Source organism: Toxorhynchites rutilus, chromosome 3 (genome assembly GCF_029784135.1).
Source record: "Toxorhynchites rutilus septentrionalis strain SRP chromosome 3, ASM2978413v1, whole genome shotgun sequence".
Classification (NCBI taxonomy): domain Eukaryota; kingdom Metazoa; phylum Arthropoda; class Insecta; order Diptera; family Culicidae; genus Toxorhynchites; species Toxorhynchites rutilus.
The window spans coordinates 250,066,812-250,094,363 of record NC_073746.1 but is presented as its reverse complement, the minus strand read 5'-3'; the positions used below and the strand labels follow the sequence as shown (position 1 = coordinate 250,094,363).

At 37.9% G+C, this 27,552-nt stretch overlaps 1 protein-coding gene across 2 annotated transcripts; it reads right to left on the bottom strand.

Annotated features, from left to right (window-relative positions):
* Positions 1 to 3,425: 3,425 nt before the first annotated feature.
* On the bottom strand, positions 3,426 to 27,552 carry LOC129778712 (serine protease 53-like). 2 transcript variants are annotated; one of them, XM_055785783.1, is made up of 10 exons: positions 27,350 to 27,552; positions 17,254 to 17,351; positions 17,081 to 17,196; positions 16,746 to 17,011; positions 16,358 to 16,690; positions 16,206 to 16,291; positions 15,629 to 16,141; positions 15,292 to 15,574; positions 15,123 to 15,230; positions 3,426 to 4,086 (listed from the first exon to the last, which is right to left on the bottom strand). In XM_055785783.1, exons 1-10 carry the CDS (start codon positions 27,477 to 27,479, stop codon positions 3,500 to 3,502), a joined length of 2,520 nt encoding a protein of 839 aa, XP_055641758.1. In that variant the 5' UTR covers positions 27,480 to 27,552; the 3' UTR covers positions 3,426 to 3,499. The 2 variants fall into 2 exon arrangements, with proteins under 2 accessions (XP_055641758.1, XP_055641759.1); XM_055785784.1 differs by lacking the exon at positions 15,123 to 15,230.

The window sequence follows — 27,552 nt, the reverse complement described above, 5'->3', positions numbered from 1 at the left end:
ATCACACGAAAGTTGTATAATACAGAATACATTGCTTGTATTGTGATATGATTTGTGTTCCATTTTCAATAGACAAAATAACCGCTGCATCAAATCAATCTACATATTTTTTGCGTTCGCTCATCCTTTCTCACAACACCCATTTCTCGTTTGAGAAATTGTTGAGCAAACATCGTTTACCAGTGCGCGTAGAACGGTAATTCCTTCTTAGGATTCATTGCACCTCTAATAAATTGCCGAAAGACATGGTCTAACGTTGATCGCACTTGATTGAAAAATCACAAAACCAAATGTATTTGGTTGCAGTGTTATATGGATAGAAAACATTCAAATAAACTCTTTCGCATGAATGTATTTTTCAATTCTCAGGGGGTAGGGGTAGAACTGGTAGATTATTTTTCAGCAACGATGATAGCAACGAGGGTTCCGCGCGTGTATGTGTGTGTGGCGGCTGCTCCGATGTTTCAAGCGGAACCGTGGCATCACTCTCCTCCTGATGGATTCCTTTCTGGCCTAAGGTGCACAAATAGGCTCTTGGTGACACCGTTCATCAGCGCTTTCATGATAAACGAAGTTAGCTTCATCACAACAGCGACAACAGCGGCGCTCGTTTATATACTGATTGGTGATTTCAATAGCCTGTTTCGAAAGCAATTTTAAGGCTATTGAAACAAGTTTTTGGATGAAAAAGTAAAAAGTATATAACGCGTAGACATTTTATCTTTCGAAAGAAGTGTTTATCATACCATTTCGTTCCGTTGTTTAGGAACTATTAACGCTCAAAATCTCGGTCTCCGGTGTAACGCTTTCGTTTTCGAAACTTTGATTTTACACCCCGGTATAGAAATGAAAGACGTAGTCCTACGTCAAAAAGTCGTCAAATCGAACATTTGTTTAATGTGCGGTTAAAATGATCACATGTTGGTGGTGAAATGAATAATTACACATATCATGCTAAATGGGATAGTCTTCTGCGTTGTTTCTCATCTAAATTTGTTCAAATCATTATTGACCTCCGATACATGTATGAAAAAAGCTAGGCCTATTCACCTAGAGTCGTAATTGAAATTACAGAAAATATAATAGAATGATGACATCTCAAACCGAACGATTTTCCATTTATCCCTTTGCTTGTGAGGAACTCGGGATATGCAGAAATTTATATTTCATTTGTATGGCAGCAGCAACCCCTCCCCAATTTGAAGAGAGGGGCAGAGTGTCGAACCACCAGAGAAACATTAATTGACTCCTAAAACTTTTACATGTCAAATTTGGCTCCATTTGTTTGATTAGTTCTCGAGTTATGCAGAAAGGGCCTGGCCGGGTAAGGGAGTAAAAAGTGCCCCCAAACCAAATCACCAGCTGTATGGCAAATATTGTAGAGGATATCAAATAAGAAATTTTTATCTCGAAGATTTTGAGGATGGCGAAAAAGTACGTTTTTCTCTATAGATCCTATGTTAAACCACATAGGGGTTCAAAAAACCGCCAAAATTTCTTATTTAATATCCTCTACAATGTTTGCCATACAGCTAGTGATTTAGTTTGGCTTTTACTCCCTTACCCGGCCAGGCCCTTTATGTTTTTCTTGCATGGCAGCTCCCTCTTAGAGCGGAGGGAGGAGTGTCGAATCACCATAGAAGCATTTCTTGTCCTTTAAAACCTCCAATTGCCAAATTTGGCTACATTTGCTTGATTGTATCTCGAGTAATGCAGGAATTTGTGTTTCTTTTGTATGGCAGTCTCCGCTTGGCGCGCTGCAATTTGTTCGTTTTGTTTTGCTGTCCTTCGCGCGAAGTAGAATCAATTTTTTTTCTGTTGATTGCTGTTCACCTTTAAAATTCCAAAGAAAAGACAATAATCTGAAGAACACCTGGATTATGAATGAATCAGACTGTAAACTTAAACAATGAGAAATGCAACATCTACATGAAAATTCGATTTAAACATTAAAATAACACAAAAAACTTAAAAATTTAGATGATTTGAACTAGAGAAAAAAAATCGTCTTGATTATATGTGATTTTCAAGAAGAAACATCGATTTACACTTACTAGTTGCATGAAAACACCATAAATCGGATAAATCAATATCATTTACTTTATTTGACAGAATGTACGTATTTCCCCTACACACAACATTACAAACTCTGATTCTCAATATATACGAATATACAAAAGCTAAAGCAGGTAGTTACGGTGTAAACCAAAATCTCTGAAGCTTATTGTTCGAAAGGAAACATCTAGAAGCATCATTAAATTTAAATTCAGAGCTGACGAAAAAAAATGTATTTGAAGAAAGTTTAGATAAATTGGAATGAGGAAAATGAATAAAAAAGTGATTCTGAGACAGAAATAACCTAATGGCACTAAAACGATATATTCATCCTATTTTCAAGATTTCCGGTCAATGCTTCACAGTAAACCAAATGTGTTCAGAAAGATAACATATTTTCTCATCATCATGGCTGACAAGAAAATTCAGTAATACGGTATAGAATTTTTAATTTAGATTTAAATAGCTGAAAATAATGTACTCTAAGAAAAACTGTAACCTTTTTAGATCATCCCTTTGGCATTATTGTTAAGGGGGGCCATAGTTTGTTTCATAATCTAAATTCTTTGAACTTTGAAAGCAGCTCGGAAAATAGGATCACCTTTTTCCGCAATACAATAAAACAAAGTGCTATAGATTTCAGTATGCTAAAGAACAAGAATCGATACAGGATAGTCCACTCACGATTGTCTCTAACAAGATCGATTATTCTACACTCATTCATTCGCTGTCGCTAATTCAAGCCCTACATGCTTCAATTGATTTGTTTTTTTTTGTGTGGTTTGAGATTGTCCCGGTATGGTGTCACTTCAAGTCAAAAGACATTGTACGCTGGGTAAATGACCAATCATTAATTGCTTCTTTTTAGCTCCCACCGTCGAGTGGCACTTGTTTACCGAGATTTATAGGTCACCGTGAACTCGCCGGGCCAAGAGTACACACGATATCTAAAAGAAATATCTGTCCCCAAGGCTGGACGAGATGATTTTCAACGCTCGTAAAGTTTTTGCGTGAAATCAAAACATAATTCAGCTGTGTACACAGATACCTTGCCGAGCTCTGATTGATCAATGAGGGTGAGGGCAACTGAATTCTAATTCAAATTCGTTAATGTTGATCGAAGATTAGACCGACGTTTGGGTTCATGAGCCGTCTAGACGGATGACATTTGCGTGGCGAATTGAGTACATAGATGGGGTAGAATACTATATTGTTCATCGTTGTGTGATGAGGATTCCGTTTATGCTGTTGTTCAATGAGCGTGACTATCAGGTTTTATGCTTAGGCGTGTAATGTCATCGATTGAAGATTGGTCTCATCATAGATCTAAACATGGAACAATAATTTAATGTGTATTGATTTTTCTCATATATTATTAGTAGTTTTTTTGTATTGCTAACTCTTATCATTCAGACATAATGTATGCAAAGGTATTTAAATAATCTCAAAGCGTGTTATTTTCTGGACAGCAAACTGTAAGCAGTTGCAGATTGCAATACGACAATCTGCTATGCACTAGAGATGGACGCTGGCAGAAACCTTGGTGTATGCATTTTCCCATCTGTCCTGTGATCGTAGTGCAACGGTCATCGTCTTCTTGGTGTTCGATTGATTTTTCAATGGTGAATTCTGCCAGGCTAGGATATGGATGTGTAGCTTGCGTTTGTGGTTGAATCGTTGACAGGATCGGTTCCAATGGTGCATGATTGGGCGTAGACATCTGATTATCGTCAATGTTTGCCGAAAACGGTGTTATGAAAGACTTTGTGCTGGTGAGCGGCTTGGTCAAAAGTTGAATCAATGTTTGAGCCGAAGATGAAGATGAAATCTGCATGAATGAACCTAGCTCCACAGCTTTTACGATTTCGACGTTGTTCGGCTTGACTGGTGCAACTGGGAGAGTCTTGAAGGAGTGAAGAGGAATCGTGTTGATCGTATCCAGCAGTTCCTTCGAGTCTTCCGGAATTTGATCCAGCTGGGTACCGTAGATTGTCACTTTAAGCGGCTTGCGTGAGTGCAGGCGATGAAAGACTGTGAATAATAGTAGAAGAAGGTAGAATTATAATAATGAATTTTATGTCAATTTCGTTTGAACAATATACGAAATTATGAGTATTAGTGTAGAAATCAATTTGGCTTTTCTATTTTTTTAATCTTTAATTCAGTTGTAGAAACGGAAGCTAGTTAGACCATCTACTAGACTATAAACAGAACGAGGAGCAACTGCAGGAAATGGTCTCTGGGGATGAAATTAGCGTTAAAATGAGTCACGATTACTTCTAAGGAATCATATATTTCTGGGGTAGCATTGAGCCTGCACTTGTTTCATCACATCTGACGCTTCCCAAGGTATACCAGACAAATGTTCTATAATGCCACTGGTCGAAGTGATATCCCTAGCAAGTTAAAATTCGTTTTTGCATAAATTCACAAGACAGCCGCATATATGGCAAGGTATTTACAGCTGCGGACGAAAAATCAAGGTTTTCGCAACAGATTATGGATTCCGAAATATACAAGCAGTGCCTAAAAAAACGCATTCTTCTGTATACTAAAGCTCACAATGGACATGTAAAATTTTGGTCTGATTTGAAAAGCTGCCATTACAGCGGAAAAGTACTTAAGTGGTATGGAGTGAATTTCTCCATACTACTTACCCTCAACTGCCCTCAATTCCCCCCAATTGTGAAATATTATGATGAGTGATATTCGAAAATGAGTTCAACATTTCATTAAAACTTGATTTTCTTTCGCTATTTTTCATTTAAAGTGAAATAAATGACCTTCATTTTGGGTACTCAATATGTTATATTAACATGTCACTTTTTGGAATAAAATTCATTGAAAAAAATGAAAATTATCGAGAGACTACGTTTGTACTAAGCATTAAAAAAACATCAAGTAAGAATCTCCATTTCATTTTTAACAACTTGAAGCCGCTTTCGGGATCACTAATTTGATAGACCTCGACATTTTACATTCGTCATCGCGAATTTACTGAGTGATTGATTGTTTCTGTTACTGAAGCTTCAGATTACAAGGTTCATTGGCTTGTAGCCATGAGTAAAGCTATTTAGGAGATCAATCATTGAAAATTTATAGGATTGAACTCACGAACAATTGTTTAGAAGAAAACGCGATTGTTCGAAAGTTTTCATTTCAAAAAATCTTTTTTGGGCGAGAAAAAGTTCGCCGGTTCAGTACATATTTGTTACGGAAAAGTCAATATTCATTTATAACTTTTAGTCGGACTGGCAGCACAGACGGAGCGGAGATGTTTGTTCTTGGAATGGGAAGGTAAATTCGAGTTGGCGACACTGCACTTCGTATCACGAGCTTGGGAATCTTATACAGAAATTGCGTCCGAAGTTAATTTTAAATTATAAGGATGTGTTTCAGTGGAAATCCCAGGAAAAGGGCCTAGCTGGGCATGGAAGTAAAAAGTGCCCCAAATCAAATCATCCGCTCTATGGAAAATATTGTATTGGGTACCCAATAAGAAAATTTGACTATGTTTTTGAACCCCTATGAGGTTCACCATAGGATCTATGGTAAAAACTGTACTTTTCAATTTTTTGCACGCTATTCTCGATAGCTTCGAGATATAAATTTGAAAAAATTACTGAAAGTGCGTCCTACTATGATGTATCGAGAAATATTATAAAAAAAATTTCACCAAAAATTTATGTACCGTCGATGTTTAAAGATCGTTTAAAGATTGGGTGAGATTGACAAATATTGCGAATATTTTCGAAAGCTGTGAACCGTTTAATAGGGGACACATTTTCACTACTTTCAATTTGTAATAACTGTGTTATTGTTTAATAATTCATCCAAAAAAAAAAATACGTTTTTGACCCAATCTTACCCCCATGGCTCATTCTCACCCCCATGCATGTACATTTAAAACACTCGCAATAATATTTGTCTTGCATGAAACGTACCGTGCCTGATACGTTACCTCTGGATAGTGTAATATCGTTTAAAATGTGACTCCGACCGTCAACTATTTTTGACGAACTTGGTGGAACATCGAACTTTTATGAATTTTCGAAACTTCGAATTTTTGTATGTTAACAATCATTCTTAGCCACAAATTATGAATCCTGGTGTGATTTAAAACAAAAAAGCTCATTCAATTTCCTTCTAAATGCAACCATTCTCGAGATATTCAAAAAAATATTTCTAATTTATTGTCTTTTTGATAGTAAATAGGCCTTTTCAATTGTCGTGATATACCGTCATGTTCATGAAATTTTATGACCTTGCTTGTAATTTCCAACTTTTCAAAAACATCATTATGGCAATAATATATGTTTCATGAGCATGACGGTATAACACGACAAACATATTAAAAGGGTTTATCTACTATGAAAAAGACAATAAATTAGAAATATTTTTAAGTATCTCAAGAATGGCTGTATTTGGAAGAAGATTTATAATGAGCTTTTACTGTTCTACATCACATCACAATCGAGATTAACTATTTGTGGCTAAAATGATTGTTAACATACAAAAATTCGAAGTTTGGAAAATTCATAAAAAATTGATGTTCCACAAAGTTCGTCAAAAATAGCTGTACCATCTTGGACTGTTTTTTTTTAAATTTTCTACATGACTTCTATTTTATACGAAAAAATTAAAACTAAAATGATACGTATTTTAAATATTGCAAATAAAGTTCTTTGTGAATAAAAAAGAGTACTAATTTTTTTGTCAGTGTATATTTTTTTGACGTTTAAACATCAATACTTTATAACTGTTTTTAAGACTCTATTTTGGTATGACTCATAGTTTTTGAGATATAAATTATCAGAGATTTCTCTTACTAAAATCGATACGCCCTTTTCAAAAGTTACATTTGAGTCAAAGGAATCTCAATTGCTGTGGAAAACTCATATTTTCTCCAACCCAAACGAAATACAAACTTTCATTCGAATGAAAAATACTCATGTTTTGCTATTTGTCGATTTCATTTGGAATTGCTCTATAACTCTTAGACAATTCGTCTTTCGAAAAAAGTGATTATTCTTCATATATTTTCTCACATCGCAATACAATTGAATGGATTTCGGAGTTTTTCTGAAAGCTGTTTTTAAGCTATTGAAACAAGTTTTCTAGTCAATAAGTAGCAATTATATTCCTCTTGGACATTTTATTTTTTGTATGAAATGATTATCATACTATTTCGTTGATTCGAAGCAGAATTGTTAACGCTTAAGGAAGAAATGGATTCCTCCTCGGAATTACTCAGCAATGCACTGTCCTAACAATAGGAAACGGCGATCGTTCGCGGCATTCGCATACAAATTATTTTATAACACTTCCATCCAGTGTTGCCAAATTTTCATCTGTACCAGAGGTTTCTACCGACGAAAATATTTGTTGTCGAGAAAAATCTATTTATTATTGAAATTTTCTTTTTGAGTTGCCGCCACGATGTTTAATCAAATTTTTTGATTTATACATACTCCAAAAACAGAGAGGTTTGTCATTAAATATTTGAGGGCAGCCAATATCCAATGTCTAATTTTTGTCACATTCCTACTAAATGGTGAAAAAATTAACTCTGAAAATCGTGAAATGCTTCTTCTCACCATCTCCGCTAACGAAAGCCAATGGGTGGCCGAAGGGTATAGAATTTAAAGCCGCTTGAGTTCCAAAATTTTCTGTATTACTCTGAATTCGTTAGTCCTTTTTGGGCTCTTGCATGTATAGGTATATATGTCCCTCAATAAATGCTCAAGATAATCAGGGATTTTCTCACACTCATAACTAGCACACAAAGCCAGCGAATGACATGCACATTTGACGACTACTAGATCTGAGCAATTTTTATTAAGCGCAATGCGGAATTAGAAACTCCCATCAATACGATCGCCCATCCAGACGCGAATCCTTTCAGACGATCCATGTAAGGAATAACGTCCTTATGAAACTGATCAATTATCAGAGAAGAGGGAGGAGCGTTGAAACACCATAGAATCATTTATTGACATCTAGAATATCGATATGGCAAATTTGGTTCCCTTTGCTTGATTAGTTCTCGAGTTATGCAGTCATTATGCCGCATGCGCATTTTATGTAATCCCATCTCTCTTTCGCCACCGGACTGACTCTTCTCTCCCAATCCCATTTCTTTTTCGCATATGCTCTTTTCTCCCAATCTCTTTTCTTTTTCGCCACCGGACTGAACAGTATTCTCTGCTCTCCCAATCCCTTTTCTTTACTGTCACCGGACTGAACAATATGCTCAGCTCTCCCAATTCCATTTCTTTTTCGCCACTGCGCTGAAAGTATGCTCTTCTCTCCCAATCCTTTTTCTTTTCTGTCACCGGACTGAAAGTATTCTTTTCCCTCCAAATCCCATTTCTTTTCTGTCTCCGGATTGAACGGTGGGTTATAGCCGGTGTCTGTTCGCAAATCCATTTTTTGTAATTTCGTTTCTTTTTGGCCACTGGACTAAAAGTATGCTCTTCTCTCCCAATCCTTTTTCTTTTCTGTCACCGGACTGAAAGTATGCTCTTCTCTTCCAATCCCATTTCTTTTTGGCTCCGGATTGAACGGTGTCTGTTCGGAAATCTATTTACTGTAATTCCGTTTCTTTTTCGCCACTGGACTAAAAGTATGCTCTTCTCTCCCAATTCCATTTCTTTCCTGCCTCCGGATTGAACGGTGGCTTATAGCCGGTGTCTGTTCGGAAATCCATTTTTTTGTAATTCCGTTTCTTTTTCGCCACTAGACTAAAAGTATGCTCTTCTCTCCCAATCCTTTTTCTTTTCTGTCACCGGACTGAAAGTATGCTCTTCTCTCCCAATCCCATTTCTTTTCTGCCTCCGGATTGAACTGTGGCATATAGCCGGTGTCTGTTCGGAAATCAATTTTATTGTAATCCCATTTCTTTTCTGCCACCGGACTGAACACTATGCTCTTCTCTCCCAATCCTTTTTCTTTTCTGTCACCTGACTGAAAGTATTCTTTTCCCTCCAAATCCCATTTCTTTTCTGTCTCCGGATTGAACGGTGGGTTATAGCCGGTGTCTGTTCGGAAATCCATTTTTTGTAATTTCGTTTCTTTTTCCCCACTGGACTAAAAGTATGCTCTTCTCTCCCAATCCTTTTTCTTTTCTGTCACCGGACTGAAAGTATGCTCTTCTCTTCCAATCCCATTTCTTTTTGCCTCCGGATTGAACGGTGTCTGTTCGGAAATCTATTTATTGTAATTCCGTTTCTTTTTCGCCACTGGACTAAAAGTATGCTCTTCTCTCCCAATTCCATTTCTTTTCTGCCTCCGGATTGAACGGTGGCTTATAGCCGGTGTCTGTTCGGAAATCCATTTTTTTGTAATTCCGTTTCTTTTTCGCCACTAGACTAAAAGTATGCTCTTCTCTCCCAATCCTTTTTCTTTTCTGTCACCGGACTGAAAGTATGCTCTTCTCTCCCAATCCCATTTCTTTTCTGCCTCCGGATTGAACTGTGGCATATAGCCGGTGTCTGTTCGGAAATCAATTTTATTGTAATCCCATTTCTTTTCTGCCACCGGACTGAACACTATGCTCTTCTCTCCCAATCCTTTTTCTTTTCTGTCACCTGACTGAAAGTATTCTTTTCCCTCCAAATCCCATTTCTTTTCTGTCTCCGGATTGAACGGTGGGTTATAGCCGGTGTCTGTTCGGAAATCCATTTTTTGTAATTTCGTTTCTTTTTCCCCACTGGACTAAAAGTATGCTCTTCTCTCCCAATCCTTTTTCTTTTCTGTCACCGGACTGAAAGTATGCTCTTCTCTTCCAATCCCATTTCTTTTTGCCTCCGGATTGAACGGTGTCTGTTCGGAAATCTATTTATTGTAATTCCGTTTCTTTTTCGCCACTGGACTAAAAGTATGCTCTTCTCTCCCAATTCCATTTCTTTTCTGCCTCCGGATTGAATGGTGGCTTATAGCCGGTGTCTGTTCGGAAATCCATTTTTTGTAATTCCGTTTCTTTTTCGCCACTAGACTAAAAGTATGCTCTTCTCTCCCAATCCTTTTTCTTTTCTGTCACCGGACTGAAAGTATGCTCTTCTCTTCCAATCCCATTTCTTTTTGCCTCCGGATTGAACGGTGTCTGTTCGGAAATCTATTTATTGTAATTCCGTTTCTTTTTCGCCACTGGACTAAAAGTATGCTCTTCTCTCCCAATTCCATTTCTTTTCTGCCTCCGGATTGAACGGTGGCTTATAGCCGGTGTCTGTTCGGAAATCCATTTTTTGTAATTCCGTTTCTTTTTCGCCACTAGACTAAAAGTATGCTCTTCTCTCCCAATCCTTTTTCTTTTCTGTCACCGGACTGAAAGTATGCTCTTCTCTTCCAATCCCATTTCTTTTTGCCTCCGGATTGAACGGTGGCCGGTGTCTGTTCGGAAATCCATTTTATTGTAATCCCATTTCTTTTTCGCCACCGGACTGTACAGTATGCTCTTCTCTCCCAACCCTATTTCTTTTCTGTCGCCGGACTGAAAGTATGGTCTTCTCTTCCAATCCCATTTCTTTTTGCCTCCGGATTGAACGGTGTCTGTTCGGAAATCCATTTTTTGTAATTCCGTTTCTTTTTCGCCACTAGACTAAAAGTATGCTCTTCTCTCCCAATCCTATTTCTTTTCTGTCACCGGACTGAAAGTATGCTCTTCTTTTCTGCCTCCGGATTGAACGGTGGCTTATAGCCGGTGTCTGTTCGGAAATCCATTTTTTGTAATTCCGTTTCTTTTTCGCCACTAGACTAAAAGTATGCTCTTCTCTCCCAATCCAATTTCTTTTCTGTCACCGGCCTGATTGTATGCTCTTCTTTTCTGCCTCCGGATTGAACGGTGGCTTATAGCCGATTTCTGTTCGGAAATCTATTTTTTGTAATCCCGTTTCTTTTTCGCCACTGGACTGAAAGTATACTCTTCTCTTCCAATCCCTTTATTCTGCCTCCGGATTGAACGGTGGCTTATATCCGGTGTCTGTTCAGAAATCAATTTTTTGTAATTCCGTTTCTTTTTCGCCACTGGACTAAAAGTATGCTCTTCTCTCCCAATCCTTTTTCTTTTCTGTCACCGGACTGAAAGTATTCTTTTCCCTCCAAATCCCATTTCTTTTCTGTCTCCGGATTGAACGGTGGGTTATAGCCGGTGTCTGTTCGGAAATCCATTTTTTGTAATTTCGTTTCTTTTTCGCCACTGGACTAAAAGTATGCTCTTCTCTCCCAATCCTTTTTCTTTTCTGTCACCGGACTGAAAGTATGCTCTTCTCTTCCAATCCCATTTCTTTTTGCCTCCGGATTGAACGGTGTCTGTTCGGAAATCTATTTATTGTAATTCCGTTTCTTTTTCGCCACTGGACTAAAAGTATGCTCTTCTCTCCCAATTCCATTTCTTTTCTGCCTCCGGATTGAACGGTGGCTTATAGCCGGTGTCTGTTCGGAAATCCATTTTTTGTAATTCCGTTTCTTTTTCGCCACTAGACTAAAAGTATGCTCTTCTCTCCCAATCCTTTTTCTTTTCTGTCACCGGACTGAAAGTATGCTCTTCTCTTCCAATCCCATTTCTTTTTGCCTCCGGATTGAACGGTGTCTGTTCGGAAATCTATTTATTGTAATTCCGTTTCTTTTTCGCCACTGGACTAAAAGTATGCTCTTCTCTCCCAATTCCATTTCTTTTCTGCCTCCGGATTGAACGGTGGCTTATAGCCGGTGTCTGTTCGGAAATCCATTTTTTGTAATTCCGTTTCTTTTTCGCCACTAGACTAAAAGTATGCTCTTCTCTCCCAATCCTTTTTCTTTTCTGTCACCGGACTGAAAGTATGCTCTTCTCTTCCAATCCCATTTCTTTTTGCCTCCAGATTGAACGGTGGCCGGTGTCTGTTCGGAAATCCATTTTATTGTAATCCCATTTCTTTTTCGCCACCGGACTGTACAGTATGCTCTTCTCTCCCAACCCTATTTCTTTTCTGTCGCCGGACTGAAAGTATGGTCTTCTCTTCCAATCCCATTTCTTTTTGCCTCCGGATTGAACGGTGTCTGTTCGGAAATCCATTTTTTGTAATTCCGTTTCTTTTTCGCCACTAGACTAAAAGTATGCTCTTCTCTCCCAATCCCATTTCTTTTCTGTCACCGGACTGAAAGTATGCTCTTCTTTTCTGCCTCCGGATTGAACGGTGGCTTATAGCCGGTGTCTGTTCGGAAATCCATTTTTTGTAATTCCGTTTCTTTTTCGCCACTAGACTAAAAGTATGCTCTTCTCTCCCAATCCAATTTCTTTTCTGTCACCGGCCTGATTGTATGCTCTTCTTTTCTGCCTCCGGATTGAACGGTGGCTTATAGCCGATTTCTGTTCGGAAATCTATTTTTTGTAATCCCGTTTCTTTTTCGCCACTGGACTGAAAGTATACTCTTCTCTTCCAATCCCTTTATTCTGCCTCCGGATTGAACGGTGGCTTATATCCGGTGTCTGTTCAGAAATCAATTTTTTGTAATTCCGTTTCTTTTTCGCCACTGGACTAAAAGTATGCTCTTCTCTCCCAATCCTTTTTCTTTTCTGCCTCCGGATTGAACGGTGGCCGGTGTCTGTTCGGAAATCCATTTTTTGTATTCCCGTTTCTTTTTCGCCACTGGACTGAAAGAATGCTCTTCTCTCCCAATCCAATTTCTTTTCTGTCACCGGCCTGATTGTATGCTCTTCTTTTCTGCCTCCGGATTGAACGGTGGCTTATAGCCGATTTCTGTTCGGAAATCTATTTTTTGTAATCCCGTTTCTTTTTCGCCACTGGACTGAAAGTATACTCTTCTCTTCCAATCCCTTTATTCTGCCTCCGGATTGAACGGTGGCTTATATCCGGTGTCTGTTCAGAAATCAATTTTTTGTAATTCCGTTTCTTTTTCGCCACTGGACTAAAAGTATGCTCTTCTCTCCCAATCCTTTTTCTTTTCTGCCTCCGGATTGAACGGTGGCCGGTGTCTGTTCGGAAATCCATTTTTTGTATTCCCGTTTCTTTTTCGCCACTGGACTGAAAGAATGCTCTTCTCTCCCAATCCAATTTCTTTTCTGTCACCGGCCTGATTGTATGCTCTTCTTTTCTGCCTCCGGATTGAACGGTGGCTTATAGCCGATTTCTGTTCGGAAATCTATTTTTTGTAATCCCGTTTCTTTTTCGCCACTGGACTGAAAGTATACTCTTCTCTTCCAATCCCTTTATTCTGCCTCCGGATTGAACGGTGGCTTATATCCGGTGTCTGTTCAGAAATCAATTTTTTGTAATTCCGTTTCTTTTTCGCCACTGGACTAAAAGTATGCTCTTCTCTCCCAATCCTTTTTCTTTTCTGTCACCGGACTGAAAGTATTCTTTTCCCTCCAAATCCCATTTCTTTTCTGTCTCCGGATTGAACGGTGGGTTATAGCCGGTGTCTGTTCGGAAATCCATTTTTTGTAATTTCGTTTCTTTTTCGCCACTGGACTAAAAGTATGCTCTTCTTTCCCAATCCTTTTTCTTTTCTGTCACCGGACTGAAAGTATGGTCTTCTCTTCCAATCCCATTTCTTTTTGCCTCCGGATTGAACGGTGTCTGTTCGGAAATCCATTTTTTGTAATTCCGTTTCTTTTTCGCCACTAGACTAAAAGTATGCTCTTCTCTCCCAATCCCATTTCTTTTCTGCCTCCGGATTGAACGGTGGCTTATAGCCGGTGTCTGTTCGGAATTCCATTTTTTGTAATCCCATTTCTTTTTCGCCACTGGACTGAAAGTATGCTCTTCTCTCCCAATCCAATTTCTTTTCTGTCACCGGACTGAAAGTATGCTCTTCTTTTCTGCCTCCGGATTGAACGGTGGTTTATAGCCGGTGTCTGTTCGGAAATCCATTTTTTGTAATTCCGTTTCTTTTTCGCCACTAGACTAAAAGTATGCTCTTCTCTACCAATCCTTTTTTTTCTGTCACCGGACTGAAAGTATGCTCTTCTCTCCCAATCCCATTTCTTTTCTGCCTCCGGATTGAACGGTGGCTTATAGCCGGTGTCTGTTCGGAATTCCATTTTTTGTAATCCCGTTTCTTTTTCGCCACTGGACTAAAAGTATGCTCTTCTCTCCCAATCCAATTTCTTTTCTGTCACTGGACTGAAAGTATGCTCTTCTTTTCTGCTTCCGGATTGAACGGTGGCTTATAGTCGGTTTCTGTTCGGAAATTTATTTTTTGTAATACCGTTTCTTTTTCGCCAGTGGACTGTAAGTATGCTCTTCTCTTCCAATCCCATTTCTTTTCTGTCTCCGGATTGAACGGTGGCTCAGAGCCGGTGTTCGGGAATCCATTTTGTTGTAATCCCATATCTCTTCCGTCACCCGACTAAAAGTATGCTCTTCTCTCCCAATCTCATTTTTTTTCTGCCTCCGGATTGAACAGTATACTTATCTCTCCCAAACCCTTTTCTTTTTCGCCACTGGACTGAAAGTATGCTTTTTCCCCAATTCTTTTCTTTTCTGCCTCTAGATTGAACGTTTCTGTTCGGAAATCCATTTTGTTGTAATCACATTTCTTTTTCGCCACTGGACTGAACAGTATGCTTTTCTCTCCCAATCCCATTTCTTTTTCGCCATTGGACTGAAAGTATTCTCTTCTCTTCCAATCTTATTTCTTGTCCGTCTCCGGACTCAATAGTATATCAAACGAAAGTATTTTTCACTCAAAAAGTCGATGACATTGTTTTTCTTGTATGCAATTAGTTAGTAAAATGCAATACAAAACATCTCTTTAAGTGCAGATTATTTGATTCCACATTTACAGCGCACGGAATTTCTATATGTAATGCCAAGGGAAAACCTATAAACAAACAAATATTCAATAACTGTTTTTACAAATCTTAGCAAATTTATTCAATCTGTATACTGTGTATTTTCAACAATAATACAAACTAATAAGAATTTGAGATCTAAGTGGCAATGAAAAATTTGTCGGTCTCGCTAAAAATGTAGTGTTCATCACTAACGAAAAAACAACAAAATCTCAAATTTAGTAATATCAACAATGATCATCTGGCACATTGTCCCTCAAGATCAAACACTCACCAGAGGCAGTCGCTAGTGGCTTGAATGCTCCGGCCAGCAGTGAATCTCCATGTTGTTGCGTCAACTTACGATCGGCCTCCGCAATCAGGCCAGGCAAGACATAGGAGACTGATTAGTTTATAGGTTAGAAGGGGAAAATATATTTTCACCATAAGGATTGCCAGCTTACCGAGATCCTGCTCATGGGGAAAGTCTCCGCGATTACCTACACTCGAGTCGTGCTGGGTGATTGTTATCTCATTACCGACAGGCTCCTGCACTCTCTGTTTATCGGTGTCAAATTTGGACCCATTCACAATCAACGATTCGATCCAGCTGTAGTAAGGAGAGATTCGTGTGGCAACGAAAGGATTACCCGTTCCGCCACACTTGGTACCGAGTGTGTTTATCCCGTAAATGTATGGCACAATATTATCCCGGCGGAAATTGGAAATGGGACCACCAGGTTCCAGCTGAAAATAGATTAAGTCAAGCGAGATGGGCATACTTAAGTATTCAATCGTTACCTTGCATATTTCAGGCACCAATTCAACGGGATTTTCCGCGCAGATAAAATTACGGTTGAATCCTTGCGGAAGCTCATTCACGAATTTGTTGTTATAATTTTTATCACAGATCCCATTTTCCGTGTATAAAGCGGTTAATATTTTTAATGGCACTTCGGACACGGCGCTGCTCATTGGCCCGGTAAAATCGGGTCCATATCCGGAATAAAACACAATCGGCTCGGGGATTCGCTCGTTCCGCCAGATGCAGGCAGGCGCAGTGAATTGGTAGATTTTGTGCGGATTGTAGAACTTCACAAGAGTCAACAGCGCGATATCGTGGTAATGTTCGCCTGGTATGTACATCGGGTGACGTATGATTTCAACAATTTTAACCGATTGATCACTGGCTAAAATTTCGGTGGGTTCTCGACCGTTCCAATCGGTACAAGCAGCGGAAGTAACCACGTGACGATAATCGATCAGTGCACCACTACACTGATTGAAGCTTTCACCTGCCCGGCGAATTTCAACCTGAAAACACATGATGATGGGTGAATAAATATATTGCTCAGAGAATTCGAACAAATTTCACTACCCGAAAGAAAGGTGAATTGTTTTGAGGTGTTATGCGGCTGTCTGAAAACTTTCTCGCCGAAAGACACTCGGATTGGCGGGCGCACGCTGAAAAAATATATTAGTATTTTATGCTCATGAGAAGAAAAAAAATACTATAAAACATGTCACTACCTAGTGGATCCGTGGTCACATTCACTATCGAAGTGATCCATTCGAGGTAACTTGAAATTTTAGTGTATACTCCAAACGACCCGTCCCAGCAGCCAGTTCCGAACGATGTCACACCCACCAAATAAGGTATCATCCTGTTCACATCCGACAGTTCGACTTGAATCGGTCCACCCGAATCGCCTTGACAGGTGTCCCGCTGAGGTGTCTTGGTGCAGAATTGATCTGCGGTGAGTCCATTGTAAAGCGATCGTGGTCGCGGTAGCATACTATTGCATGTTTTGTGGTCCAAATAGTTCAAGGTGGTCTTTTGCAGAGTTGGGCTGCGATCGGAACCTGTTAAACGGAAGTTTTAGTAGCATTGCGGACACTGCTTGATAGTGTATCCTACCAAAATCGGTAACTCCAAAGCCAGCCACTTGTAGCCCATCGTTGAACCTGTATAAATCGTCGTGAGGCCACAAACATATCGGACACACGGAGAAATCTAATCTCGCGTCCTGTTCCAGTTCGATCAGAGCGATATCGTGATACTTTTCAGTCGTTTTATAGTGAGGATGAGGTAGAAATTGTTTGATCTTTATAGATTGAGCGTATGAATCATCTTCTCTCGTCGCGAGGTTGGTATCGCCAAGTCGAACCACGTCTGGAGGAACTCTGAAAATACGAGCAAAATTTCACAGTGCGTTGAATTATTTGTATCAGGGAAGCACACAACAATTGTACCCTTCATCACTACGTCCGCAGTGTCCGGCTGTTATTACAAATCGTGAGGAAATCAACGATCCACCACAGTTGTACTCCACACGACGAGTGTATCTGTTGGTCCAGCCAATGGCAGCCTGTAATCTTTCGTTAGTTTGTGGTTTCAGCTATAAATTCAGATCTACGGAACCTACCATATGAGGATATTCGCTACGAAATGCACGAAGTCCACCCAGAATAAAGAATCCGAGGGCACTGCTTACATCCTCGCTGTAGAACCGGTTGGGACAGTCTAAGAAAAAAATAAATGAGACTGGATTATTTGCAACGCTCAGAAATGCTGCAGTAAACTTTTGGGTAGGTGGCTGTAGATATCTTGAAACCGATTAGAGTAAATAGAATATATTTTCTTCCAATTTTCAATTACTGCGATTAGAAGAGAGAGTGACAGAAAAGTCGGTCGTAGCTCAGGTTTCGATCGGAGCGGCACAGAAGAAGTCCGAGGCTACGTGTCCTACAATTGTGACTTGGAAAATCAATATTGGATGTGATTTTAGCCCTCATGAAATTGATGAATCGTTAATGAATATTTTTGTTTTCCGAAAACAATGGTTAGGGTTTTTATTTTCGCTTGGCTTTGAATTGACTTTGAATGTACAGGGTTTTCCAACTTCCGAAAGTAAATTGAAATAAAACACACTCAGAATTCGAATTTCGATGAAACTTTCATTTCAAATTAAAGTTTGGTTTATGCCATTATGTGTGAAATACAACATCATTCAAATGTCCACCTAGGGCTTTCTCGCACACCTTGATCCGGAACAGGTAATTTTCGATGACTTTTCGGCACATATGGGGCGGTATCTCGGTCATAACTTCACGAATGTTTTCTTTCAAATGTTCAAGAGTTTGCGGAGAGTTGGCATAGACACGGTCTTTCGCATAACCCCACAAAAAAAGTCTAGCGGGTTCAAATCGCATGATCTGGACGGCCAATTGGCATCATCAAAACGCGAAATTATGCGTCCCTCAAATTTCGTTCGCAATATGGCCATGTTCGGTCGTGTTGTGTGGCACGTGGCGCCGTCCTGCTGAAACCACATGTCATCCGTATCCATATCTTCAATTTGTGGCAAAAAAAATCGGTTAACATGCGGCCATAGCGCTCACCATTCACAGTTACCGTATCGCCGTCCTCATTTTCAAAGAAATACGGCCCGATGACTCCACCAGACCATAATGCGCACCAAACAGTGACTTTTGGCGGATGCAATGGCCTCTCAACAATCACGTGTGGATTTTCTGAGCCCCATATACGGAAATTTTGGGTGTTCACATAGCCACCGAGCTCGAAATGTGCCTCATCGCTGAAGAAAATTTGATGCGAAAATTCAGCATTTTGCTGCTGTTGTTCGTTCACCCAATCGACGTATGCCCGACGCATTCCATGGTCACCACGCTCTAATTTTTGTACCAGTTGGACTTTATATGGATGTAGGTGCAAGTCCAAATGCAAAATTCGCCACAATGATGTGTTTGACAAGCCCAATTGCTGAGCACGCCGTGGAATCGAAACATGCGGGTCATCCTCCACACTGGCAGCAACAGCAGCAATATTTTCGGCCGAACACACATTACGATGATGCACAGGTTTCACAATATCCGCTACGGATCCAGTTTGTTCGAATTTACGCACTACATTAGCGATTGAGTGCTCTGTAGGCCGTCCATGACGACCAAAATCCGTCCGTATTGCTCGAAAAACATTTGCCGGTTTTTCATCATTTTTATAGTATAATTTAACAAAATTAACACGTTGTGCGATGCTAAAACGATCCATATTGTAAAATGGCAGACATTCAACTAACGATATGACGCTTTGGTTAACAGCTATGTCAAACGGTTGTCAGCGCAGGGCTGTATACTTTCGTAGCCCGAAATGGAAAACCCTGTATATAAATCATTGACCTTTTTAGGTAAATTTTCGTGTTTTGTACGCACGGTTTTTATCGATTAGTTCTATTTGAATTTGAGTATTGAATTATGGAATATCAATTTCATAACCTTTCTTAAATTTAACCGAACACAAATGAATACACTTCAGGTTATTAGTGAATAGTTCTATCAAAACGTCTGGATTACTCATAGAATGAAAAGTAAAAGTAATAAAAGTTTCTTCATTTGTCAAATGAGTAATTTATTGGTGCAAATATTAAATCGTGGTCAGAAATATTACATAACACTTGACCAAACCCAGGCACACCTTCAAATTTGTTAGTAATCAATAGACCGAGCTGAGAAGATCCTGTTGAATGAAAAACAAGTTGGCTCTCAATCGATATTAAATAAACAAGAAGATGCCAGCTGAACATTGAAATGTTCAGATTTTTAGGTACTATTCATGAAGTTTCTGTTGAACAATAAGTTAAAACAGTACAGTAAGATAGATTCTGAGCAATCTGAGTGATTATAAATTAGGCCAGTGGATTTCGCATCTTTGAAATTAAATTCCCATAAAAATTGATAATATCATTCCCGCAAATTTCAATAAATGAGTATTCCAGTTACTTTTACTTGGAATTCAATCAATTTTATCGTTTCGTATAGCGTGATATCCATCGATTACATCATGATTTATTTAGCCATATTTTGCACACACAAACATCATCCTCATTAAACACATTTAATACAGTTTTGTCTCAAATTCCGAACACTTAAGCTTTGTTGGCGATTAAACAGCATCTCATACCTCAAAATGATACTGTTTCGCGAAATTAAATTTATTTTTGGACATAATAAAGCCTTTTTTTTCACTTGACTACAATAAAATTGATTTATAAATACATATTCATGGTAAAAAACTAAAAATATGTTTAATCACATTTGTCTCATTTGTTCAGATGATCTATATAGAAATTTTTTTTTTTCAAATTTTTCTAATTAGTTTCGGGACCAAGGGTGCTATGTTTTTAATATTTTTTCTTAAAAGCTGAATCTTTTTTACATACGGTATCTAAAAATAATAAATTTCCTCTTTCTTCTTCTTTTTCCCTCTTTTTTCTTCTTTTTCCATAAATCAAGAAAGAAAGAAGAAGCTTTCAAGAAAATTATCAAAAAAATAGCGCCCTTAGTCCCAAAACCATCAAAACTATGAAAAAGAAAATACAATCAATAATACTGAAAACTTGGCAATCTTGTACATCAAAAAGTACGCTACGTAAGACGATTCTGTTGCTTCCGTTTGAAAAATGAAAAAAAAAATTATATTTCTATATTTTATACTATCTGACCCGGCAAACTTCGTCCCGCCTAAAATTTGTTTTTCGTTATCAATACCTTCAAACATACGCGTTTTCTTACTAAGCGCAAGTTCATGAGTCCAATCGCAGAACTGTTCATTGATTGATCTTTTAATCGACCTCGTTGAATTTACCTTTTACTATAAAATTCCTAGTATTTCTAATAAAACTGATAATTATACTATCAGATTATTTTCAAACACAATTCTCGTTCAAGTGTTTCTCCGTTACAAGGAATAAATGTTTTATACAGAAAATATGATAGAATAAAGACGCCCCCTGTAATTTGTGTTTAATTTGTATGGCAGCCCCTCCCTAAGAACGGAGGGGGGTGGGTGTTCGGTGGTTGTGTTTAACCACCATAGAAACATTTATTGTACCCTAAAACCTCCATATGCTTAATTTGGTTCCATTTGCTTGATTAGTTCTCGCGTCATTCAGAAATTTCTGTTTCATTTCTATGGCAGACCTCCTCCCCCTCAGAAAGGTGAGAGGAGTGTTGAGCCACTTTAGAAATGTTTCTTGCCCCCTAAAACCTCCACATGCCAAATTTGGTTCAGTTTGCTTGGTTAGTTCTTGAATTATGCAGAAATGTTTGCTTCATTTGTATGGCAGTACCCCCCACCCCCCTCAGAGAGAGTGGTGTCCATTCGCCATGGAAACAGTTCGTGTCCCCTAAAACCTTCGCATGACAAATCTGGCTCCATTTGCTTGATTAGTTTTCGAATTATGCTGAAATTTGTCTTTCATTTGTATGGCTGCTCCCCCTTGGAGAGGGGGGTGGAGAGTCTAACTACCATAGAAACATTTATTGCACCCTAAAACCTTAATATGCCCAATTTGGTTTCATTTGCTTGATTAATTCTCGAGTATTGCAGAAATTTGTGTTTCATTTGTATGGCAGTCCTCCATTAGAGAGGGGGGAGGGGTCTCAAACTATAACGAAAACCTTCCACGGCCCCAAAAACTCCTACATACTAATTTTCATGTTGATCGGTTCAGTAGTTTCCGAGTCCATAAGAATCAGACAGACAGACAGACAGACAGACAGAAATCCATTTTTATATATATATAGACTAGCTGACCCGGCAAACTTCGTCGCGCCCAAAATTTGTTTTTTGTTATCAATACCTTCAAACATACACGTTTTCTTACTAAGCGCAAGTTCATGAGTCCAATCGCATAACCGTTCATTGATTGATCTTCTAATCGACCCCGTTGAATTTATCTTTCGCTATAAAATTCCTAGTACTTCTACCAAAACTCATCATTATACGAGGGTCACTATTTATATTTCGGGAATAGGAACAAAAACAAATAGTTAAGCTGCGAATATATTTTTATTGTTTTTCAAAGTACTCGCCACGATGATCGATACACTTTTGCATGCGCTTAAACCAATTTTCAAAGCATTTATTCCAATCGACACGAGCCTTTTTTTTGAGCGATTGTCAAATTATGTGGGATCCAACGTGAACATAATTTTCGCACAACTAAGTGTTCATGTAAAATCGCATATATGCTGGTGGAACTAATGCTTAGGGATGCCTCAATCTCACAATAGGTTACATGACGATCTTGCATAATCATTTCGTGCACAGCATCGATGTTTTCTGGCACTACAGTCGATTTTGGACGACCTTCACGAAACTCGTCGGACAGCGAACTACGACCACGATTGAATTCACTATACCAGCGATACACAGTGGTTTTCGATGGAGCTTCATCGCCAAAAGTCAAATTAAGTTGATTGACGCACTCTTGTTGTGATAATCCACGTCGAAAGTCGTAAAAAATCATCGCACGAAAATGTTCACGATTCAGTTCCATTTTTTTGCCGAGACCAAACTTTCAACTAAATATAAAATAAACAAATAGCGTCCGTATGACAAAATGTTCTGAGTACGTATATCGTCAAAAATGTCATGTCAAAATGATGGAACCATCTGATGGACTCACATGACATCAGTGTTGCCAATTCCCGAAATATAAATAGTGACCCTCGTAATATCAGATTATTTTCAGACACAAATTTCGTTCAAGATTTTTCAACCACTTGCAAATAACATGTTTCTCCGTTACATGGAATAAATGTTTGGAATTACATGGAATTAATACGTAATCGAGAGGGTACCCAGCTAACTTAAATGTTTGTAACCATGGAATTTTGCGGATTCGAATAAGTTCCTGCATGCATGAGTGATAACATGCGTTGAATAATTTCTATACTTATAGATTCTTGAATTTGGTGAGTATGTGGGTACCCTGTCTATCACTTAAAGGTGTAACAAATTAAATCAATCAAAAAAAATGCTTCAATTTGAAAATTTTTGACTTGGGGCTACGTCTTAGCTTTCAATATAAGACGCTTATTTCAATGTTTAGGATGGAAAAGTTGTATATATTTTGAATGTAAATATCACTTCAATTAATTCATAAATTTTGATTCCAAATACGCAATTACACACACAATTAGTGGAAAACATCTCTAGATTTTTTTTTTGAAAATAATAAAACAACTATGGAACTATGCTATGGAATATGCAGTTCAGAGTAAATTTCGCTCGTTGCATCGAGCGAGAGGTATATATTATTTTTGAATTGTGGTTTTAACTTTTGGCAACAATTACGATTTGGCTGTCATCCAGCTAGCTACCAGTCGGCAGCCGCGGTGAGGGTGGCCAAAATGGTCTTTCTCAAGGCTGAGAGTTTATGTTAAGCTTTCTAAATTTACCTTTTTCAAGACTAGAGGCGAACTGTGAAAATATAAAACCTACATAATTCAACACACTCTTTCTTCAATTTTTAATTCCACTATAGACAACGATCAGTCAACAACAGTGTTAATGGTTCAATGTGAGAGTTAATTTTGATTTTATTATTTATTGTTTTTTTTTGGAGAGCGTGAATTAGGTTGATGCGTTCTGCGAAGTACTCGCCCAGTTGTCGTAATTGGGCAACAATTGTACGAGAATGTCCACGAATTCAATTCCCCCTTCATTTTGATTCACTTGACTACTACAATACTGAAGGTTATTAGCGGAATCACGAAGGTGTTGCTCGCATTCAGGAATGTCTTCAGGATAGTTCACCAGACTAAAGGTGCAATTCCAAATAAATACATGTATTTTTGATTTGAATGAAAGTTTGTATTGCATTTGGGTTGGAGGAAATATGAGTTTTCCACAGCAATTGGTATTTTTCTGGCTCAAGTGTAACTTTTTAAAAGGGCGTATCGATTTTAGTAAGATAAATCCTTGATAATTTATATCTCAAAAACTATGAGTCGTACCGAAATAGTGTCTTAGAAAGAGTTAAAATGTGATGTGAAAATGTGAAAAAATATAAACCGAGAAAAAAAATAGTATTTTTTTTATTTACAAAAAAATCTTTAATTTTCAATATCTAAAATATACATTTTTCGACAATTCATAAAAATTCGATGTTCCACAAAGTTCGTCAAAATAGTTTCACCATCTTGAACTCATTTTTAAAATTTTCTACATGACTTCTATTTTATATGAAAGAATTAAAAAAATAAATAACTAAATATTTTAGATATTCCAAATAAAAGTTTTTTTTGTAAATAAAAAAAAGAGTACTAATTGTTTTTCTCAGTCTACACTTTTTTACCGTTTTAACATCAATACTCTATAAATCTTTCTAAGAAACTTTTTCGGTTCGACTCATAGTTTTTGAGATATAATTATCAAAGATTTCTCTTACTAAAATCGTTACGCCCTTTTCAAAAGTTACACTTCAGTCAAAAAATTCGCAATTGCTGGTGAAAACTCCTATTTTCTCCAACCCAACCCCAAAGGCATACAAACTTCCATTCGAATCAAAAATACTCTTGTTTTGTCATTTGTCGATTTCATTTGGAATTGCTCAAAAGACTTAGTCTTCAACTCCGTCTTAATGTCGAGATGTCGAATCTTTTTGAGCTGTTGGAATGGGATTTACAACGAAACATGTCCCTAACAACTCGTCGTCGTAGTCGTTATAGCCTCCAGATTCGATAAGTTATCCTTTGAGAAGATGGACAGAGCGGTACTTATTTAGACCAAAGTTGGTGACCAATCGAACAGGAAATTCTCCAGGATTTGATTGATATGGTATACTCGCCATTCCATGTCAAACCGATTTAGTAGTTCTCAGATTTTCATGAAAAGTGGTAGTTTTGTTCCTCATCGCAAAAAAAACAATTTTTTTTCCCATTAGAGTGGAACTTTCCAGTGGTCCGAAAAATCTTTTTTTTCTCCTTTTTTTCCAAAAATTTTCAAAAAATCCATATCCTTCGAACTCTTGAACCGATTCAGATGATCGACATATCAAAATGAAGCTAATGAGCTAGTATTCTTTGAAAGAGAATATTATAGTTCCGAAAATCAGAGAGTTGTTTTTTTCGTTTTTGAGTTTTGATTTTTTGAAGATAACATGTTTTCAGTCTTCGTTCAATATTCCTGTGCGGCTAGAATTCATGTTTTTTCGAAAATATAATATTTTTCCAAAAAAAAAAAAGATTAGTTCATTGGCTTTAAATTTGATATGTCGATCATCTGAAACCGTCCAGCAGTAAAGATGCTGTAATTTTTGGGGAAAACAAGGAAAAAAAGATTACAATAAACTGTCTCAAAAAATTATCAACTGAACAAACGAAATTACATCGGTATTGAAGCTGTAGAAACAGAAGCTACTGAACTGCAGAAAAGTAGAAAAAAATATAAATCCAAATAAAATCAGAACCTGTCCGTATCCTAAGCGTATGGCTTCAAAGCAACTTTTTGCCCATTTTCAAGCGTTGAGAGCTCTCCTATTTTACTTTATAATGTTATTGCAATGTTGATAACAAGCAGACCATAGTAACTGGATTGTATTTTTACTACAGTTCTGGCTCTACGTGGATACCATCGATATCATCTAATTCATAATAAACTATGCAAATCTATGCTTGGAATATGCTTCAAAATTTGGCTTAAAACTTCGAAAAAATGAAAAAAACACGGTCTCATATTTGACAATAAGAAACAAAACTATCAATTTCAACGAAAATCTGAGAACCACTATATTGGTTTGGCATGGAAGTGCTGATAAATTATGTATCCCTAATCTGTAAACAATTTAAGTTTAACGAAAATTAGCAGCATTCCCGTTTTCCCATACATTTGCTGTGCCCATTCATGTGCTTATCTACCCGTGCTGTCTATAAGGTTTAGCTTATGCAAATTATCTGATTGATCTGATTTTTTCTATTATACACGCTTTAAGCTACAAAGTTCATTCGCCTCTATATTCCTACTTACGCATCGGTAGGTTACAATATTTATATACCACTACGAATCGAATACAGTGTTTGGTTCACGAACAGTAAAAATGGTGGAAGAAAAAATTTAAGCTATTTCTCAATAAATCACAGATATATTTGCAACAATCGATAGGAAATATTTTTATAACCTACTATTCAACAACTGAAGATGTCCAGCATCTGTCTCAACTTCCAAATATTAATAATAGGTACATTATTAGGAGATCAATTCGGATTTATTTTTCGGAACCGAAGGAGAACTGATAGAAATTACTCAAGTTTATAAAGCCCGTATACAAAAAGCTTAAAAGCTTGGACTTTACTGATGTTCATAAAGCTAAACTTGGTGATGTGCTCTTGGAAAGCGGTCACTCACAATTGTATATAATACTACTGACGAATATCGAGTATGTATTCCGGCATACATGGTTGAAATGGGTTAAACCTGAAAAATGTGTAGGTATCTTTCATAATGAGAATCTGCCTTATGGGGAAGTTTCTAAGTTAAAATTCCCGTTTTTTTCGATTTTTTAAATTGAGGGCTTAGAAAAAAAGGTTTCCCCGGCTAGCTTCTTCAGAGAGTCATTCGATGGTACAGCGCTTTCACACTATGTGCTCATTGACAAACTTCGTCTTCAAGTTCGTTTATGAACATCAAAAATAACTACTTGCTCTAATTGGAAACGATGAAGTTGAACGAAATCCTTTTCAGTCGCAATGCAAATTAATGTTGAAAATGTGGAAATAACCATGACCAAGACATTTGTAATGCTGAAAAATGAATTCTTTGTGGAGGTGTTCTTACCTCAGTTAAAAAATGTCCGGAGAACCAATCTCGCTCAAGTAAACTCAAAGAGTCATTGAAGAATTGTTCCAATCGCTGTTGTGCTGATATGCTCAGGGAAGCTTCCCCGTAGGTTTCCGAGGTATCAAACAAATCCATGAAATGTGGTGTCTCGCCAGCTACCAAGACTGGCTACTAGCTTCATCGAGCTGAGCAAGATGCAGGGTCGTTTGAACAAATGGCAGGCTAACAAAATTCTCTCCTAAAACCTATCCCGGTGTCTTACACCGTTAACCAGGGCACAGCGTTTTCATAATTTTGAATCATAGTCTAAATTATTGAAACATGTAAAACAGGAGCCGTTTGTCGAAACTTTAGCTCAGGCTTCCTGTTCTTCTTCATTAGTTCGTATTTCAATTTCACTAAAACGATGTTCCACTTTTTGTGGCATCAGAATATCATTGCGATGTGAGGAGTTAAGCTTGTAATACGCCACACGATTTGAATCATGTGATATAGGTAATTATTGTTCAATGTGAACAAATCGAGAAACACGACTTCCCACTTTTTCATGCACCTTTTTTTAGCGAAAATATCTATCATTATATATCGAACCAATTCAGACGACGGGTCATCGATAATTATTATCATACAATTATTAACAAATTCAAAGTCGTTTCACAGAGATCATCGGAATCGGTTCCGGAATTTGAGCTTGTCTTGAAAATACAGATTTCAATGGGATGTTGAATGAATTTATATGAATAACAATGAATAATTTTATATGAATAACAATATTCCATTGCATAACTTTTCCATAGAAACACGTGAGTGTTATAATAATCACATAATTTTTTAATTTCTGAAAATTTGTTGCTACATAATAAGTGTCCTTTAAATACCATCTAACGAAGTTCGCCTATAATATCCATCAGGGGGGTCATCTATGAACGCATTATCACTGGTTATCACTTCTTGCAGGGAGACGAGTAGGAACACTATCACCGCGATTGTTCGGCTCTCGGCTAGCATCACAAATCACTACGTATATCACGGAAGAGATAAACAACAACACGCACTATTTCTTCGTCCACTTTTGCAGATC

Coding starts and splice junctions, on each gene's coding strand:
- LOC129778712 (XM_055785783.1), bottom strand. CDS start 27,479: ATGCTAGCCGAGAGCCGAACAATCGCGGTGATAGTGTTCCTACTCGTC. Junction 16,142..16,205: donor ACAATTCACCTTTCTTTCGG/GTAGTGAAATTT, acceptor ATGTGTTTTCAG/GTTGAAATTCGCCGGGCAGG. Junction 4,087..15,122: donor GCCACTAGCGACTGCCTCTG/GTGAGTGTTTGA, acceptor TATTATTCACAG/TCTTTCATCGCCTGCACTCA.